Below are 18,132 nucleotides of genomic sequence, written 5' to 3'. Positions count from 1 at the left end.
CTTTTTCTGCTAAAAGAGGGGAATTTAGGTCCGACATTTAGGGCTAATGCCTTTTTTCACCAGATAAATATTTTTGTGCCCCGCTTGCTTGCATGCAGGGGAGGCGAACCGGCCTCTCCAGGTCTTCCTCACAGAAGCAGATGAAAGCAGGCTTTGTTGCGACTCAAAACCTGCCAGTTTTTCCTCAATATTTAAGATTAATTTTTTTGTGTTAAAACTTCTTGAAAGGTGTTCTTGCTTAGGGGATTCTAGTGCCGGGTGATCACACAGAGGGATGAAGAAATTATTAACATATGGCTTGATGTGGCATATAGAGATGCCAAGTTTTAAATATCAAAACCAAAGATTTACAGCACTGCTAAAGGTGAAGGAATTCTGGGAAGTCACCATGTATCATATAGAGCATGGAAACTTTTAAATTTCAAAACTGAAAACTTACAGCACTGCTAAAAGTGGAATGGTGGGAAGTCACCATGTTAAAACATGTTGAAATCTGTCTCTGCTAGTAGATGTGCTGAAACAGGCTTTCTTAGCCATCTCTGGTCAAGCACGTAAACATCGACTTCCTTCTTTTGGGTCTTGCTTTTGCCTGTAGATACCTTAATCTCTGTAAAAGTAAGCACTTTGGTAAGTAAGTGAGATCTGGAGTGTGCTGGTCTGGTTTGACTACTGGAAAGTCTTAAAGCTAGTTTTCAACAAACATAGAGCATGCACAAAAAAAGCTGTTGAAAACTTGTGTAAAATTTTAATGCCCCTGAGATGCAAAGATTCTGCGAGGGAAGAGAGTGATCCTGACAATTTTTGAAAGGACTTCGTATTTCTGCTAAGCTATCCTAGTCACCCAATTTTAGTTTGAAGAGTTTGATTCTTAATATTTATATCAGAAAATTGCTTGTTTGGTCAAGGTCATAAAGTAAATAGCCAGGGATTGTAAAGACAGCGATATTAGAGCTGAACTAAAGGAGCTTTCCCCATGTTTTGTTGTAATAGTGGTTCTCATGTTCTGGTAGTAGTGTGCATGGTGACGTACTGCTTTAATAATCAGCGCACAATCTGATCTTCTTGCTAAGTGCCTAACTAGCAATTTGAGGTAGGTGGCAGCCAGTAACTAGTTAATGATCATTAATGCTGCGTGAGAGGCGTATACTTAAAATGTCACACTACGCAGTATGATATGACAGGAGAAATACAAGGCTCAGTACTTCTGTGAACTAACTATTCAAGCCTAATTAATTAGTGGTGTTTTTGTTGGGTTTTTTCCCCCCTCTTACAGAAGGGGTCCTCGCCGGTTGCTCCAGTTCACATTGTCAATGAAGAGTCAGCTGACAAGACTAATTTGGGCTTTATTCATGCATTTGTGGCTGCTATATCGGTCATCATTGTGTCAGAACTGGGGGATAAGACCTTCTTCATTGCAGCCATCATGGCAATGCGGTACAACCGTTTGACTGTACTGGCTGGTGCTATGCTTGCCTTGGGACTGATGACATGCTTATCAGGTTAGCACTCTTCTTTTTGTTTCATCTCTTAAAATGTGCTGGGTACATACTTATCAATAAATCTTCATTGAAATTAAACAAAGGTAGTAGGTATGTGAAGTTTTCTGTTCTGAGGAGAGTATGAAGGTTTTCCTGGGGACCATGGCTCAGATTGAATATTCAGGCTCTTACCTGTAATGAGGTGTTTGCGCTCCCTGGACCTCACTGTGAGTTTAAGGAGGAGGAATGCGATTGGGAGCCTAAGCACTTCCTTTGATTTTTGGGCCACTAGTTTCGTTTTTATTTTTAGCTCCTGTTAAATTAGCATGCCTAAAGGGAATATGGGAGTGACTTCTGTTTTTCCTCCTAAGGCGAAAGATTCTTAATGTGATGACAAATTTCCCTTGTCTGACTTGTGTCCCTGTGTGTGTAGCTGTTTGGATTTGTGCTGGGAGCTGCGTAAGTGGAAGATGACGTTCTGCTGTGATCCTTTGGGATAGCTGGTACTGACAGAGTCAAGAGCTGGGGGGGGAGGGGGGGGAGGAGTGAGGTGTCAGGTGGCACATGAGGAACCTGTAGCTGTGGGTGCTCATGTACTGTGATCGTAAAATGGAGCAGCCTTCAGATATATCAGATGCAGCATAAATTTTGTTGTAGGTGTGCTCATTTCTAACGATGCCCATTTCAGAAATAATTGAAATAGTGTTCATTGGTTTATATACACTGGAGACAGCCAATTAACTGGCTTCAGGCTTCTCGGCGAGTTTTTCTATGAATGGTTTTTGGATGTGTAGCTGTATTTATATTGCTGCAATTATTATTGCAGTCTTGGAGCAGTTTCCATTTGCACTGTATGTAATGATGGCATTGTGTGAGTTTCTTCTTTTACTCACTTACTATAACAGTCTTTGACACTTCTTCAATTCTGCACTACTTGCTTCATTTGATGTTACTTAGTACGGCAGGTGATGCACTATTCTGTAAATCTTGCAATCTCTTTTCTCCTGCCCATTACAGCTCTCCCATTTTCTATACTAAGTCTTTCTTCAAATCTTTCTTGATGCTTTTTTGTAAAAGCTTTCTTTTCTGCTTTATTCCCCAGTTCAGAAGTTCCCAACTATTTCTTCCTTTTCAGAAAGGAGCTTTTTTTTTTTTCCCTTTTCTCTCCACTGCCCTTGTTTTATACAAGCTGTGTCTGGAAATTCCTGGGGGTTTTGCCCGCCTTGATTTCATGAAAATATGCTCATTTAAACTCACTGGCTCCAAGGAATCACTACTTGGGGTGTTTTTTCAAGCTGTGCTTAGAGACAGTTCTACCCTTATGGCAAAATAAGCTTCTTTATCATTCCGATTATTTCATTATTTCTATGCTTGTATATGCAAGTAATGCTAAAAAAAAAAATAGAACTTTTTGTATAGTTTCTTGCATTCTTTGTTTTAGTATTTTCAGTCTTCAAAAAGAAGTTTAGTTTAATTTTTTTTTTATTTAGCTGTGCAACTAATACTGTTATTCGTATATGTACGTGCCATGTTTTCTAATAGTACAGCCTGATTAATTTTGGTTTCATAGTCTTACTTTTGGTAGTGGCAGTGCGGATTAATTTCCAGATTATGTAGTAATTTTTGAGTGCGATTTTCAACTATGAAAGTGTGTGCAAGAAAACACATGTGGTAATGTGCTTCCTTTTAGCTAATTGCACGTGGAGTAAAACAACAGAAACAGTTGTGAGTGCATGGTCCAAAAGTTTGTCCTGGATATGTAGAAACAGTTGTGAGTGCATGGTCCAAAAGTAGTTTGTCCTGGATATGTGTTTCTTCTTCTTTGAGAAGTAGTTTTGGCTCAGTTGGATTGCCTTCGAAACCCATAAAAGTAGATGCACCGTGGAGGTAGCTTTTTGGTCTTTGAGTGGGATCAGTGCTTTTAAATTAAAGGAAGATCAAAGTTGGTCACGTTTTGTGTTTGTGGGGAGTGTGGGAGAGAAGGCAATAGTAACGTGCAGGTATTTGCACTTGGCAAAAGAAGAGAGACATGGATTCGCACAGCTGGATGATTTGTGGGTATGTCTAGTAGATTTAACTTGTAGAAAATCTTATTCTAACTTTATCTGATAAATTAAATGATTGGAAAGAGATGCTATCCAACATGTAGTCTTATATTAAAGGGGAATTAACTGGTATACACCATGACTAATCTATCATGATTACAGATGATAGTTTCATGGCATGCTTGGAGAAAGGCAGAACTTGCATAGTCCTTGATGGGAAAGATAATGTTGCTTGGACTGGCACATCAACTTTGCCTGGTGTGCCTTGTCTGCGTGTTAGTAGACTTCAGTCTCTGGTGTGACCAGTAATGCTTGGAGTTTCTAGAGTGTTGTTATCTTGCAAAAAAACCCAGAAAATTATATAAAACTAACGAAAGACGTAGTATTTATTTATCGGTGGATATTGCAGATTTTGCTAGCGAGCATTTCTTAGATTTGGGAAAAACAATTATGATCCTCATGCTTATTTTTTTAAATCACACATTTGTTTTCTTTTCAGTTTTATTTGGCTATGCCACCACAGTTATTCCTCGTGTGTACACATACTATGTGTCAACGGCACTGTTTGCGATTTTTGGCATCCGAATGCTTCGGGAAGGCTTGAAAATGAGTCCAGATGAGGGTCAGGAAGAGCTGGAGGAAGTTCAAGCAGAAATAAAAAAAAAAGACGAGGAAGTAAGTCATAAACTTTCTGTGAATTATGGCTGATGAAATAGTTACAGCCATGAAGCTGTAGAATGGCATTGTCACGTTTGGGGTGTTCAGTTGTGTCTGTGACTGATAATCTGACACAGAAAACGTGTGGTAAATGGGACAGAAGTGGCCCCTGGAGGCTGTTTCAACAGGTGATTCCAGTTCTGTGGCAAGCCCGGCTTCTCAGGAAAAAAGGGACTTTCTCCATAGAGTCCTTTTTTTTTTTTTTTTTTTTAAATGCATTACTAGCAGAGAGAATATCAACAGTTTACTCTTGCCTCTACTTTTATTTCTTTTTATGGTCAGGCAGAATAATGCTGAGGTTTGTAGTGTTGCAGCAAAGGTCTCCATTATGGTAAGTTTCTAAATATACTGGTCCACTTCTAAGGAGTAGCGTGGAGTATTAATCTTATTTCTTTCAAGATTTTTTTTTACCCATTAGTTTTATGAAATCCTAATTTGAGAGCCACCACTTGGGAAGAGGGGGATCCCTGCTTTAAAAATAGGAGGAAATCTGTGGTTAGAAAGCAGGTGTCATTCCTACTGAAACTGTTGCGTAAGTGCAAGCAGTACAAGATGGACAATAATTGGAGGTTCGAGGTGATTACCAGTGTGTGTACGTGTGTGTGTGTGTGTATAGCTAGTTTTTAAAAATGGTGTCTAATATAAATAATACATTGATAATGCAGCAGTCAGTGGCTAATAACATTCCAGTTACTAGCTTTACAGTTTAAGTATTTCATTTCGGTTGTTTAGATGACATTTCTAATCTTATGGTGTTTGTTTTTTTTTTTTTTCCCCCTTGTCCTCCACAGCTTCAGAGGACTAAACTGTTAAATGGGCCAGGAGATGTGGAATCAGGGCCAGGCACCACTATACCTCAGAAGAAGTGGCTACATTTTATTTCTCCAATCTTTGTTCAAGCTTTTACTTTAACGTTTTTAGCAGAATGGGGTGATCGTTCCCAATTAACAACCATAGTCTTGGCCGCCAGAGAGGTGAGTGTTGCAGAATGCCCACTGTTCTTTTGCCCTCTTTGGGTTGCCCGCAGAGAAGTGGGAGAGACAAAGTACTCTTGCAGGAGGTATCAAATTCACACCTGCTGCCTTGCTGTGCCTTACTTGGTGTTACAGCTGTGCCAAGACCTGAAAATAAATTCACTGAAGCTCTGTGTATTATTAAAACTATTGTTATGTGATTGGGAGTGCACAGGCATTTCTGGAAATAGTTGTTTTATATCATGCAGCTGAATACAATTGTTTGTGCTACAGCATTGAGACTTGTTATAGAACCTCTTTTTCTTTGATCTGTGTGGTCATACAGTTTTAACACAGTAGCTTTAAAAGGAGACCTTCATCCCAGCAAACTTAAAGCTGTTAAAAAGATACTTCTTCTTAAAAATCTAAGTGAATACGGTAGTGCATAGAACTAAAATAAACTATAAACTGCTGTGCAGTAAGTAATACTGTAAATGAAATTATATTCACGATGATGGTTGGAATGTATATAACTGTATTATATTTAAAGGTAAATTAAGGCTTATAGTCAATCTTTTAATAAACATAAGTAGCTTGTCTGTGTTCTTTCATACATTGAGATAATTTACATTTTTTCGCTAGGAATCATGCTTCTTTCAGTGCACTTTCAGATCTTCCCTAGAGATAAATCAGGGCTGTGTAATGAAGGAGGCTATAATCTGTCGGAGCCTCTTGTCTTTATTTACAGTGCAGGAAGGTGCTTAGAGCTAAGGAGGCAGGGAGCAGCACCACAAGAAGATGATCTCATTGTTCGGGCAGTTACATGCCATCTTGGAAAATGAGGAATTGTTACTGCCTCTGCCCAAGTTTTTATATGGTGCTAGGCAAGTTGCTTAAGCCCATCTTTTCACAGGCGGTGGTTGACTTCTGGTTTGCATTTTCTGAGTGTCCCATTAGGAAGTGTCCATCAGACTGGTCTTATTTGTGAAGTGCTGAGCATTGCAACTAAAGACTGTGGCTGTTGCGCCTTTCGCATATGAAGTGTTTGTGTAAGTGCTACGAAAGCGAATACTACAAAAAATGAATTGAAGATATCTTGATCTTGGGCTTTCAAAATCAGTGAATGATTATGATCTGGATCTTTTTTCATTTTATCTGTGGGATTCTTTTACACCCCTTTGTTTCATAATCAGATAAATCCTTGTTTGTGAAGTACTAAGATATATAGCGGGAATACTACAGAAGTGCTTGTGAGGAAATAAATTATCTTTATACAGAGATTTGAGTAGTGTGGTAAGTCAGCTGGGACTGTACATTCTTCAGTGAAAAGAAAACAAAATACTGCATGAACGTTCATTAAGCAGTAGTGTTCATCTTGTCACAACAAACAAACAGGGCTCCTTTGGAGGGAAAACCGGTGATAATTTGGCTGTCTTGGTGTATTCACCAGGGGAACGAGTTCAGTCTGTCTTAACCTCCTCCTGACAACAGTCCTTAAGAACTTGATTTTACACCTTAATAGTTCAATGTGTATAAGAATTGTTTATCTGTTTAAGGAAACTCCATAGTCCTACTAGACTGGCTTTGCCTCGGCTGCTGCGTCTGAGCACTTCTGCTCCTGGAGACTATGCTGAGGGAAGCCGTTGTAACTTGTTACCTTCCAGGAAAAGCTCTAGGGAATGGGGTGGGGGGTGAGATCTACTCTCTGCCAATGGGGGGTGACAGCAGGGAAACAGGGATTTCTAGGAACTTTGGGTCCTGATCCTGGAGGCAAGTGTGTTCTGCTGGCACAGCCATACTCCCGACCCACACTTCTTGGTGGTTTCTTACCTGTCCTGTGCTTGGTGCTCGCCATCTTTTCTCACTGTCACATGGTTTTGGTTCTCTTGGCCAGTCGATGTTGTCTGTTTTCTTCATACTGTATCATTTCCTAGATAGTTTTGCTGTTTGCCTGTCAGAGATTTCATGCATTCCTCATTTTTTACCTCTCAGAGATAAAAGTCTCTCTTAGAGATGTGCAGGGGACTCAACTCCAGTTTCCATCATTCGTCTTTGTACAGCAGAAAGTCATGCTCCTACCTTGCCTTCTTTATCGGTCATTAAAAGATTGATTTCTGTTTCTAATGCTGAAGTCTTCTGTTTTATGAGGTGTTCAATATATATGCTGCCCTTAACTGTGTAATTTTTAAGTAGATCTGAGAAACTTCTTTATGTAGCAGATTTGTTCACGTATTGAGTAACTGTTATGCAGTGATGTGAAAGGTGTCGTTGACAGTAAACTTTGAAAACAGTTTCTTATCCTCTGGACTTCAATTCTTTCATACTTCCCTCTTTGGATGATTGGGGGGGAGAGTGTAGAGCACAACCTTGTGAAGCTAGACAAAGGAGTCAGAATGTTTTAGCTGCTGAAAGCTTTAATTTGCAGTTCATGGATTTATTTTTCTCTTTCTTTATAATTAGGTTGTTCTTCCAGCTGATGCTTATTGTGTTTCCCAACAGCTGCCACCTTCCCTCTAGAGGTTGCTTAATTGTTTAAGTACAGCAGAGCGATTTCTGGATCTGTATTTAATGACTTGAAGATGCTTCTTGGTTGAAACATGCCCTATGCTCCTATGTTAGTCAGATTTTGATTTAAGTCTGTCGCACTAGCTGATGTACACTGTTACTGGTCTTTAAGGCAGTGATAGATAGCAGAGCAGAGTAAACACCAGAGAGTGTCTTCTGTGCTTGACATTGTGCAATCAAGGAATGAAGGCATTGCACCTTCATGGCAGGTAGGACTAGTGGGTTTTCAACTGTGCTGATGTTTCCCTTGTATTTTTTTTTCCTCAGGACCCCTACGGTGTGGCAGTAGGAGGAACAGTGGGACATTGCCTATGCACTGGTTTAGCAGTTATTGGAGGGAGGATGATAGCACAAAAAATTTCTGTAAGGACTGGTAAGTGAAAACTCACTCCAACCAAAATTAATGCTGGTAATGTCTGTGGTGTAAAGGACTACATGCTTGGGAACTGTGTTTCTCAAAACTTCTGGAAAACCCAAAACCTTTAGTTTTTTGAGTCTGACTTCCATCCCACTGCCCCCTCTGCCCCGCTCCATGGTCAGCTCCCCTCGTGGGGGGTGACCCTGCGCTGTTCCTAGGGCTGCGTGTCTCTCCTGCCAGGCAGAGTCCGAGTGTGTGCCACCACCCTGCGCGGGGTGCTTCTAAGGGGTCTGGCCTTGATTGAACTTAATGGTTTGCTGACTCTGATTTAAGGAATCGAAATGGGTATTGTAGCTCTAGGTTTAAAGATGGACACAGGTGAAGCACATTTTGCTTCACTGTTAGCTAACTTGTAGGAGACCAGAGAAAGCAAATACAGTATTTTGAATTCAGTTGGTATGTACTGTTTGACAGTGGGTAATAGAAATTCTGTCGTAATTCTGAGTGCAGACCTTCAGGTGGGCAAGAGAACTGCATACTTAAAAGTTATGCCAGCCATATAAAAGCTTTAAAAGCTACTCTGTGTGTGGTGGTTTTTTTTTTTATCATACCTGCTGTCTGTAACAGGAAGTACCAGTAAGGTTACATTGGGTTGTTTTTTTTTCTCCTTAGATTAGGTTGCAGCTTGTTTCAATTGTCAGTCCTGTGATGTAGTGAGATTTCTTGCTCCCAGGAAGGATTCTGTGAAGCTGCTTCCTATAAACGCTCATTCAGAATATTTGTTCTGTAGTTGCAGAGGTTGTGAAAAAACAACTTCACTGCAGAAAGTGAAACGTGCATTCTGTCTTGTTTGTTTGCAAAGGAAGTTGATGATGAGGTGCTAATCTAACAATGATTTTATATGCTCCCAATAAGCTCAACATGGATCTTTGGCCACAGGAATAGTCTTACTAGGTTAGACCAAAGATCCATCTAGCTCGTTAGCTTGTTCAGAGAAGAGTAGGAGAACGGTCCAAATACAATGGTGCTTTCCTGGAATACTGTTCCAGCCTCCAGCAGCCATTGCAAGCAGTTAATGTTTTTGATACTGTCTCTTTCAATATAGTTACCTAAACTGTGCAAAAAATGCTAATTAGTATCTCACTCTTAACTGATGGCTTGCTCTAGCATGAGAATATTGTATCTTTCTTTCCCCTATACAGCCAAATATTCAACAGCAGGCGTCAGCCTCAGTTTTATACTAGCTAAAGTAATAAGAGTAAAACAAAGCTTCCTTCTAAGGACCAGAATATATTCTTGTAGATGCAGTTAGACAATGGGATGGCATATGGGCATTCTGACACTGAGCTAGAAACAATGTCCACTGTTTGCAGCATAAATTTTAAAGTAAGATTATTTGGGAATCAGAAATTTTAAAAAAACAAACAAACAAAAAAAACCCAAAAACTGGAATGTGTCATGGAAGATATTTAACTTTCAGTATGTAATTTCTTTTTGGTTTGTTTTTTTCTTTTCAGTGACAATCATAGGAGGCATTGTCTTCTTAGCATTTGCATTTTCTGCACTATTTATAAGTCCAGACTCTGGTTTTTAAAATTTTTCATCACTGCAGAAGAACAAGGATTGGAAGCATCAAGCAGCTATCCTTGTGCATTTTTGTATATAATGTACAGAATTATAGTTAAACTGAAGCACTGAAGATGAGACACTGAACTTTTTATAGCAAATGGTTCATGGGACTGACACATTTATGGACAGCTGCTGCAGTGGAGACCTGCTTATTGTCTGGTTTGTTTACTCTCTGGTGCCTGCTCCCTTGGTGGGATTTGCGTGGTTTTCTTGCTTGCTGGACCTGGCTCAGCTGAGTTTTGAGGATCTGCTCTCATAAGTATTGAGGCTTCCTCTTTTCTTCCTCTGTTACACGTGGCCACCTTTCCCGTTTCTTCAAGAGCTGGTTCTTAAGGCTTCTCGAAGCAGACTGTGTCTTGTTCCATGTTGCTCAACAGACGGTGTTAAGGAGAAAACTGCTGGCTCCCATCTCCAAGGACTTTTGGTTCCAGGGTGCACCCAAGGCTGGATAATCTAAGCAACAAGAAACCTGGGAGCAGTTCCTATACCATTGAGTGGCTGAGCCACTGACAGAATTTTATAAATTTAATTCAGAGGGAAAACTTCTTAATCAGGGATTTTTATTGGGAAATTGATGTGTGGTGATTAACAACCTACCATGTTCAATATGCAATCTGTCTGGAGCTAGTATTATTTGACCTTTTTTTTAAGTTTTGAAACATTAAAGTATACGGAAAGTAATAAAATGGTCCAACTTAACAATGTTCCATTCCCAGGATTGAACAGTAATGGAATTCTTAGATTTAGATGTGTTCCTGTTTTTCTTTTTAGGAATAGAAATGTAATCTGGAAGAGTATTAATAAAACATAGTGTATCCATTTGAGTTATTTTCAGTATTGTTTTTGATGGTTCTCATAATTCCTGCCACAAAGGTTTACCTAGTGATTATGTACTTAAGGTGAAGAAAGCTTACTGAATTTATTTTGGATACTGCTATAAATGCCAGTTATAAACACTTTGAAAATGTTGACCACTGAAGATATGTGGGTTGCTGAAATACATGCTTTTCTCTGCTCTTCAGTGATGATTTGGATTCTGAGCTAATGGCTTAAATAACCCACTAAGATCTACCCAGTAGCAGTCTTGTAAAAGAGAAGATATGGCTTCTACTATTATGAATCTGCCTTATTGAAGCTAAAGCAATATGGAGCATTACAAATTCAATCATTCCGTTTGTAGCTCACAAACAGAGCAGTCCCTAATCCTTCTCTTAGGTATCTCTGCCCGGAAAACCCCTTAATGCCACATTTCTCAAACTCTTAAGACCGCAGCAGCGCAATGCCTGTCACGCACAGTGGTATGAAAGCAGGCTACAATTTCAGGCTCCAGGTCTAAATGTTCATGTCTTGGCCTGAAGGAAGGGTGCTGCTGGCAGTACTACCGCTAATTACTAGGTGAGACACTGCCTTGGCTTGGTGTTGTGGTTTTCTTGGTTTTGTGTGTGGGGTTTATTTTTTTCTCTTTTTCTTTTGAACTAAACATTGTAGCCAAAACCTGCAGCCTCTTTTTTCTCACAGCCTGGAAACACATGTTCTGTCCGTGGTGTGTTTCAACTCCTGTGTGGAGGGATTTGTGGCAGAGGTCATGTTAAAACAGGGCAGGAACAAAGAACCCAAAATAGGGAAGAGCCTGAACTTTTAACTGTTTACTAGACAACTGCTTGTATTAATCAAAAGCAGTGCTGCTGGGCTACAGTATGTTCATAGAGATGTATCCTGGGTAAAGTAACCATGGTGCCACTGTTCATCCTGCTTTTTCTCAAAATCAAGAAAGCCAAACCAGTTGGCCATTCTGTAATGTAGAAGGTTTCCAAACTTTATATGCGCTGCTCAAAGCTGTTTTGATATGAAAACAATTAGGATCAACAGAAAAATGAAGCTATTTAATGTGTTTTTGTAGAGGTAAGTGTGAAGTTGCAGAACAAATCTCTGCAACTTCCACATTTATATTTTACTACTACAAACTTATACATGATGCTAAGCACTGCTTTTGACCAGTCATAGCAATGTATGTGACTGCTCTCTAATGCTAGCCAGGCAGGTGGGACTTAGTTTGAATACTGGTCTTACTTGTTTGTGCTTTTAAAAAAAAAAAAATTGACTTATCCTCGGAAATCTAGTATAAAATTAGATAGCTCATGAAATTTTAGTAGAAGCTTTGAAAGGTGCTTTAGTAGTTGCTAGTAATTACAGTGATTTAATGTTGTCAAGTGCCTGTTGGAATTTTTCACAATTTAAAGAATCTGGTCGGGGTGTAACGGAAGCCTGTTGGAGATGGAGGACGCCACTGACTTATTTTTAGCAGCACTGCGTCTGCTGCGCTGCCTCCAGCACAGATGGTGTCCTTCCACAGCGTCCCAAAGCACTCGCGCCCTGGCCACCTCTTGCCTGTTGGCTGGGTCAGGGGTTGGGATTTTAGCAGCTTTCGTTGTACTTCTTCCTTGTACTTCTAGCGCACTGCCATCAGAGAGGTGTGTGGCACTCCTCGGTCTTGAAACACCTGGATACTTGAGATATAGGTAGTATCGAAGGAGAGTGTGTGTATTTGTGTGCAGAGAGAGAGATATATATATATATATGCATACACACACACACACACACACACACACACACACACACATATATGGCTTACCCTTTAGGGTGAGTGTGCATCAAAAACTTTGTTAAAGCCTTTCCTTTGCCTATGCTTTCCTTAAAGTAGTGGGTCTGAATTGAAGAGGCAGGTGTGTTGTTGGCAAGATGAAGTAAGTCTGCTTACTAGAGCTAAAACGTGTTCTGGGAGAGTACGTGAGCTGGGTTGCTGGCCCCTGGGCTAAAACACCCCGTGCAGGAGACACTGAAGGCCGAACATGAGAAGGTCTGGGCTGATGCTGCAGTGACTTGACCCCGAATTCAGAGGGTGGGGAGGTGAAAGCTAGTGTTTTGATGCTTGAGGTGCTGATGCATGTGGGTGATAATTCATTCCCTGCCCCTCCTCCCCACCCTGTGCCCAAAGCAGAAGCTACTGATCTCTTAGTAAAAGAAACTCTGTTTCTCTACTTCTCCTTATCCCAAGAGATGAAGTAGGAACCATGAGCATGTCCTTCCGATTGAATGCGCTGCGCAGCTCAGTAGGCTCATGTGTTGCACCTTCATCTAACTTTTTCCTTCAAGATCCTCAATGACCTGAAGTGTGTTTCAACAGCAGAGTTGGGCGTATGGATTATTTTCTTCTCAGCAGCTAGCTTAGCATTGGCTTCCTCTCTTCCGAGATACTGTCCTGACAAGTTACTTACCGACTTGCAGGAGCGTTAGGCCTGTGCATTAAAGCACCAAGGCTGAGCAGAGTGTGTGGATGACCAGACTGGGGGGTGGGGGGAAAGGTGTGACGTTACAGAGATGCTCAAGCTATGAAGTTGTAGCCAAGCGCTTGGGGAGGGTGGTTTAGTGCTTTTGGCCACGTCAGCTTGCTCATGGGGAAGAAATACAGCCACACCTGTGGTTCAGTCCTTTGAGCTGCTCTCGGGCAGGTGGGAGGAGCATTTGCAGGGCTGGGAATTGCAACATCTCAAGTTTCAGGATGGCTGAGCAGGCTTGATGCTGTACTGGTGGGGAAATGTGTCCCGCCTGGCTTTGTAAATGCTTCTGTCCTGAGGCATTGAGTGTAGCCACTTGCTAGATGGTGGTACTTTTGGGGAAGCAGCTGGTTGGTATATTAGCCAGCCAAGGCCTGCCTTTTCAGGAACAAAATATAGAAAAAGTTTAAATAATAGCTTTTTTTTCCCTTTTAAATGGAGGCAAGTTTGGGGGTTGCCTTGCATTTTAGAATATGAAAGAAACACTTAAGGTAACTAGCTGAAGTTTTAATTGTCACAGTCCTGTTCAGTTTCTTGTTCTTTCGTAGCTGGAGAACGTGACATACAGCGAGCGAGTGTTTAAGTGTTGAAGGGAATGCTCTGCGAATCGTTGCGCCTGCAACATGGGAGATGATGGGCAACTGTCCGCCACAGGCTTCCCATCCGTCCTGCGGCTCTCCCTGTTGGGGTGAGATGCATTGGCAGCTGCAGCCGAGGAATGTGCATCTCTGCATGTGCTCACAAGAGAGGTTTAAAAGCGCACATCACCTGGAACTACTTATTTCCAGGCTGGAGCAACAGAAACAAAATGGAGATGACGGCGGTCCTACTGGGATGAAAAAAATCTCACATCAACTGAGACGTTTAAAATGAGAGAGCGCTTGTGCTTGTTATTTTCGAAGGTGCCTATTCCCAGTCCTGTGCATCTCTGCATGTGCTCACAAGAGAGGTTTAAAAGCGCACATCACCTGGAACTACTTATTTCCAGGCTGGAGCAACAGAAACAAAATGGAGATGACGGCGGTCCTACTGGGATGAAAAAAATCTCACATCAACTGAGACGTTTAAAATGAGAGAGCGCTTGTGCTTGTTATTTTCGAAGGTGCCTATTCCCAGTCCTTAGGTAAAGCCTGTCTCATTACATCGTACCTGGCAAAGTGCAATAAGGAAAGATTGAGGTAAACTTGGAATTTCCATCCTGCCAGGACAAAGTTTTTCAAAGGAAACCTATTGAACCAAAGTACAGGTCCAGTTCACAAGCAAGCCTGTTCCTCCTAGGGCAATGCAAGCAGGTACGTATACGCTGGGCTGGTGCTTGGGCTTGCCGTTTTGCGATATAATAGTCAGATACCAAGTCTGGAAACTTGAAAGTTAATGAGCGGCTCTATTCCCCGAGTGCTCTAAGAGGCAGCCTGCTGCTGTACAGGCTTCCCCTCGCCTCAGCTGCACCTCCAGCTCGGGGCAGGCTGCGCAGCAGCTGGAACGCTGCCACCGTATTCACGTGAGCAGATTTTACAACACGTTTCTAGAAAGGGCTTGCCGGTTGAGCCTACCTATGTGTTAGTCCCAGATCTTGTATATTAAAAAAAATCCTCTGCTCTTGAATTAAGAGGATCAGGCAGTTTCATTCTAATATAACCCGAGTTATCCTTAATTTCCAGAGACGTGGAAATAATGATGTAATGGCACTTGCCGTACTGACATGGCATTTTTCATAGATGACCTTGTACAGCCCCTGAAGGCAGCACCCTTGGCAAGTTACAGCTACAGGCTTTTGCTAATGTAGATACAGGTTACATTTAACCCGTAACATTTTCCATCTATATGTGGCAAGTACTATAGATGTGTATTTCTTCTGGATTATTTAAATTTACTTCCCAAGTGAAAATACAGTTGCCAAAGGGTCTGACAGTGATAGAGACCGTGTGCTACAAAGAATGCTAGTAAGACCGTGGAAATTTTTGTTCTTATTGTATGTTACCGTCGAACAGCTGAAATCTTCTGGAATTTATATTACTAATGCCCGAGTCTCAGAAGTGCAACTAACCTTTGGCTTGCTAATCTTTACAAGTACTTAACAGTTGCATTCTCATATAAGCATGGTTTTTGTTTCTAAGTTTGCACGACAGCAAAATGCCATTGAACAGCATTGCTTCAGGTGTGGCAGCAGTTATAATTACAGCTCTTCTTCCTGATAAGTTTATGGAAAAATATATTGTATTTCCAAAGTTCAATTTTAAGGAAACTGATAATCTTGCTTGCTATGTGTCGGTCTTATCAGTGGCGGGTGTTGACAGTTTTTAACTACAACTACAGCACTTCTATAGCCGATTTTGTTTTGACTCCTGGGGCACAGGGGGTGTATGGCATCTAGAAGTCATATACAACTTGCACAAGTACTATTTAATTCCCAAAGGCAAAAGATCAGTATCTTCACATGGGCATCCAGTGTGATAGTACAGAAAGAAAAGAACTGCAGGCTGTAAAAATGGCTAAGCATATTTATCATCTTCTCCAGGCATTCAGCTTCAATTACAGGATTTCCTTCCCTCCCACCTTTCTTTGAACATTTAATGAATTTCAAATTATTAAATGCTTATTATTGATGTTCACACTTTGATCAGTGCAAAAGGATGAGGGAGAAAGGATTAGACCACCCTCACGGGTTACATGTTATCACACAGCTCCTCAAAGCAATGCTCTAAATGAGTTGTGCTCTCAGCTAAATGCAAGTCTTTGCTTCTTTTTCCAGTGGCACAGCCGACATTTCAGATCATCTCTATTCCTTTAAAAATACTGTTCTTTGACAACTCACCAGCAGTGGAAATATCCAGGGAGGGGGGTTTAAAGAATTAAAGAAGGGTGTTTTGCCTGTGCCAGAAAGTGAGGGAAGGGCTATGCTTGATAAGCCCTGCTGTGCACATGCATACACTGCAGTGCTGCTCCATCACCTGGGGAGAACAGGGATGGTACACACAAAGATAGAAAAGTAGTTTTAAGTTGTGCACATTCAAGCGAGTGCTGCGTGAGTAAATTCCAAGGCAGTAATGTAAATACGCAAATCAAAGGTCTCTAGCCTTTAGAGTGGGGCATCAATTTATAAAGAGATACAGAGAGAAGACAAGAAAAAAAATACAGAATGCATTTTTACTGAAATCTCACAAGTCATTTGCCTGGGCAGAGGGGAGAAGATAAAATCGACATCGAGCAACTTCTCACAAGTCGGTTCTGTGGGTGGGGGAGAGAGAGTGCCTTTGTTACAGTCGTGGGATGGGTAAGAGAGCGCTTCACTGTGAAACTTGGATAAAATTGACATCAAGCAACTCGGAAAAAAACTTCTAGAACCTTAGAAGCTACAAAAAGTGAAATTTTAAATGCGTTACATTTATTCAGTTAAAAAATTGACAGTTAGTAATGGTCACATGAACACCAGGGAACTGTATCTACATTTCCTGACGTCAATATGAGCGGCACTAGGGTTTTTCTGTTTGTTTTCTTTTACGTATACAAATCTAATGCCAGTTAAAAAAATACAAAACAAAACTGAAACCCAAGACACTGTGAAATCAACACTGCTTAAAAACTCAAAATTCAATCTGATATATTTGAAAATAAATAATTTTTACCTTTCTTGTTAAAAAAAGACAACTCGCCAACTGCTTTCAAAGCAGTAACATCTTTAAGACCATTCCCAGAAGTGTTTCATAAATAATTACCCATTGATTGTCTATTAATGCAGCATCTCTCAGTCTCAGCTGGGGTCTCTATATTAGGCCATACAGTATTTTTTTCAGACACAGTGTTTTGTTTTGTGTTGGTTTTTCCCCCTCCTTTTTATTTAGGTACAGTTTCTTTGAATATAGCATATCATGCTGGCAAAATTCATGCAGATGACATAGCATGAAGCATAGCAGAGCTTAAAATCACCTGTTTAAAAAAAAAAAAAAAAGACAAGGAATGTAGTGTTAAAAAATCATGATAGTGAAAAAGCAACTATCCAGTCTCATGGACAACCAAGACAATTTCAAATGTTCTCTCGCAATTGTCTCATCTACTATGATTTGTTTAAGTATCTTTTTTTAAATCCAAATTCACTTAATTCTCTTCAACTTTTTCCACCAGGGATAAGTAAAAAAATAAAAGGTTAATTATTAAAACTAGTCTCTTTTCCCTTTTAATCAAAATAACCATTTTCCAGCCCTCTGACTGTACATCTAATTTTAATAATGATTTCAAATAGAGAAACTTATGAATCTGACATGTTTGACATCTCCTGATGCCACCACATTTAAAACACTCATAACAATACCTGCGTTAAATCTCTGAAAATATAAATGGTTCTTGAATCAACTTCAACATTTGAAAAAGGCCACATCTTTAAACCTTCAGAATATTTTCCCACAAATTATAATCCTAAGGGACACTTAGAATTATTGAGCAGGCAAATGAGCCTCCAGATGATTCTCTCTCACAGGCAACTGTGCAACTTAAAAAGTCTCCTTCCAAGGAAGCTATCATCTCACTAACCCCTTCCCCTGGCCATATAAAACACAAAGCCAACTGGTTTTAGAAGCCTTTTTAATCTTGCACTTTGAGCCTCAAAGGATCACCATATGAAAGAAACATTTTCCAGAAATGTCTCTCTTGACAGTTTAATGCATGTTATTCCTTGATGCCCCCCCCCGCTTTTTAACAGTTTCACTGACTAAAGAAATAAACTGTTTTTCAAATAGTCTTTTCAGTAAAGTGCTTGTTACTACTCAAAAAAAAAAAAAAAAAGAGAAAGTGCTATTTGAGTCTTAAGAGAATTTTACTGTGAAAAACTGCCTGATACAGCTTTATTTTATTCATTTTTACATAAAGCTGAAATGAAACCTATCTCTTGTAAGGATACCGGGTTACTAGTTTTGGTGTTTGGCAGTAGGCAAGATGCCCACAGAAGGTGGTGACACACTAGAACCATAGTGCAGAAGGTAAACCTTCTAGATGAAATGGAAGGCATATGGAGAGCTCCTACTAGAATCCTTTCATATTTATATACAAATATAATAT

General features: G+C 40.4%; 1 protein-coding gene across 1 annotated transcript; it reads left to right on the top strand.

The window, feature by feature from the left end:
- Positions 1-1,224: 1,224 nt before the first annotated feature.
- TMEM165 (transmembrane protein 165) lies at positions 1,225-10,229 on the top strand (the record flags this gene model as incomplete). Its single annotated transcript, XM_009578524.1, is given in 5 exon segments — positions 1,225-1,499; positions 4,023-4,198; positions 5,032-5,214; positions 8,026-8,131; positions 9,634-10,229. Coding segments are annotated over 5 exon segments (817 nt in total), but the record flags the coding sequence as incomplete, so codon positions are not given.
- Between the last annotated feature and the right edge of the window lie 7,903 nt (positions 10,230-18,132).

The sequence above is a fragment of the Fulmarus glacialis genome, unplaced genomic scaffold (genome assembly GCF_000690835.1).
Source record: "Fulmarus glacialis isolate BGI_N327 unplaced genomic scaffold, ASM69083v1 scaffold38015, whole genome shotgun sequence".
Classification (NCBI taxonomy): domain Eukaryota; kingdom Metazoa; phylum Chordata; class Aves; order Procellariiformes; family Procellariidae; genus Fulmarus; species Fulmarus glacialis.
Note: the sequence above shows the minus strand (reverse complement) of the source record. Positions and strands in the feature narration are given on the sequence as shown.